Genomic DNA, 1,667 nt, shown 5'->3' on the forward strand with positions numbered 1-1,667 from the left:
TCATCATACTGGTGTTTAATCTCATCATACTGGTGTTTAATCTCATCATACTGGTGTTTAATCTCATCATACTGGTGTTTAATCTCATCATACTGGTGTTTAATCTCATCATGCTGGTGTTTAATCTCATCATGCTGGTGTTTAATCTCATCGATGTGGTTTTTATTCCCACGATAGTTGATTTTGGTCTCATCACAGTGTTTCTTCAGGGTTGGTAGTACGATATCATCATTTGGCTCCTCTGAGTTGCAGGCTTTAAACAAGTTATGTTGAACCAGAACTAAACCAGGTAGATGAAAACCCAGTCCTGAAGCAGACCCTGCTGAGACCTGTGGTCCATGTTTGCAGGTGTGAAGGAGAGCAGTCAGAGCAGCATCTTTAAGATCCTGGCCTCTGTTCTCCACCTGGGGAACGTGGCCATCGTGGCCGAGCGGGACGGGGAGTCCTGTCGTCTCTCGGTACGTGGACCCGTGGATCTGCAGCCCCGGTGGTTTCTGTGCCCCCCTGACTGAGAGGTCTTTGTGTTTCAGAGGAACGATGCCCACCTGCAGCACTTCTGCAGGCTGCTGGGGGTGGAGCTAAAGCAGATGGAGCACTGGCTGTGCCACAGGAAGCTGGCCACAGCGTCAGAGACCTACGTGAAGAGCATGTCCAGCAGGCAGGCGCAGAACGCCCGCGACGCGCTCGCCAAGCACATCTACGCCCGCCTCTTCGACTGGATCGTCCAGCACATCAACAAGGCTCTGCAGACCTCCTCTAAGCAGCACTCCTTCATCGGAGTCCTGGACATCTACGGGTACGAAGCCCTGGTCCTGGTCCTGGTCCTGGTCCTGGTCCACCTCATGAGACGGTTGTTTGTGTCTCTGCAGGTTTGAGACGTTTGAGGTGAACAGCTTCGAGCAGTTCTGCATCAACTACGCCAACGAGAAGCTGCAGCAGCAGTTTAACTCTGTGAGTTCTGTAGAACCCATCCGGACCTTCAGGTCCACGTTTGTCTCATAGCTCTTCTTCATCTTCTTCTTCGTCCTGCCGCTCCGTGTCCTCAGCACGTCTTCAAGCTGGAGCAGGAGGAGTACATGAAGGAGCAGATTCCYTGGACCCTCATCGACTTCTACGACAACCAGCCCTGCATAGACCTGATCGAGGCCCGGCTCGGGATCCTGGACCTGCTGGATGAGGAGTGTAAGGTGAGACCGGCTCCTGTCCAGGTCCACAGCAGGACCGCTCGGTCTCGGTGGGTGTGCCTGAGTCAGATCAGCTGATCTGGAACCAAACTCTGTCCCAGGTTCCAAAGGGGACGGATCAGAACTGGGCCCAGAAGCTGTACAAGCAGCACTCCAGCAGCGCCCACTTCCAGAAACCCCGCATGTCCAACATCTCCTTCATCATCATCCACTTCGCTGACAAGGTGAGCCCACCACAACCCAGACCCTGCAGGGGCCAGAACCAACAACACACTCTTCAGAACCTCCTGATGGTTCTGATGCACTTCTGATCACTGACCAGGGTCATTATAGTTAACTGGACTGATAACTGACTAAAACTGTTTAATGTTTTTATAAAACTAACTAAAACTGTTTAATGTTTTTATAAAACTAACTAAAACTGTTTAATGTTTTTATAAAACTAACTAAAACTGTTTAATGTTTTTATAAAACTAAGTAAAA

At 50.3% G+C, this 1,667-nt stretch overlaps 1 protein-coding gene across 1 annotated transcript in view; it reads left to right on the plus strand.

Moving 5' to 3' along the window:
- The window catches only part of myo5b (myosin VB), a gene marked incomplete at its 3' end in the record, with an annotated part of 45,750 nt that overhangs the window by 18,844 nt on the left and 25,239 nt on the right, over positions 1–1,667 (plus strand). Inside the window, 4 exon segments of the mRNA XM_014033419.1 lie at positions 531–796; positions 870–951; positions 1,047–1,187; positions 1,286–1,408. Coding sequence (XP_013888873.1) covers positions 531–796; positions 870–951; positions 1,047–1,187; positions 1,286–1,408 — 612 coding nt within the window.

Source organism: Austrofundulus limnaeus, unplaced genomic scaffold, assembly GCF_001266775.1.
Source record: "Austrofundulus limnaeus strain Quisiro unplaced genomic scaffold, Austrofundulus_limnaeus-1.0 Scaffold1730, whole genome shotgun sequence".
NCBI classification, from domain to species: domain Eukaryota; kingdom Metazoa; phylum Chordata; class Actinopteri; order Cyprinodontiformes; family Rivulidae; genus Austrofundulus; species Austrofundulus limnaeus.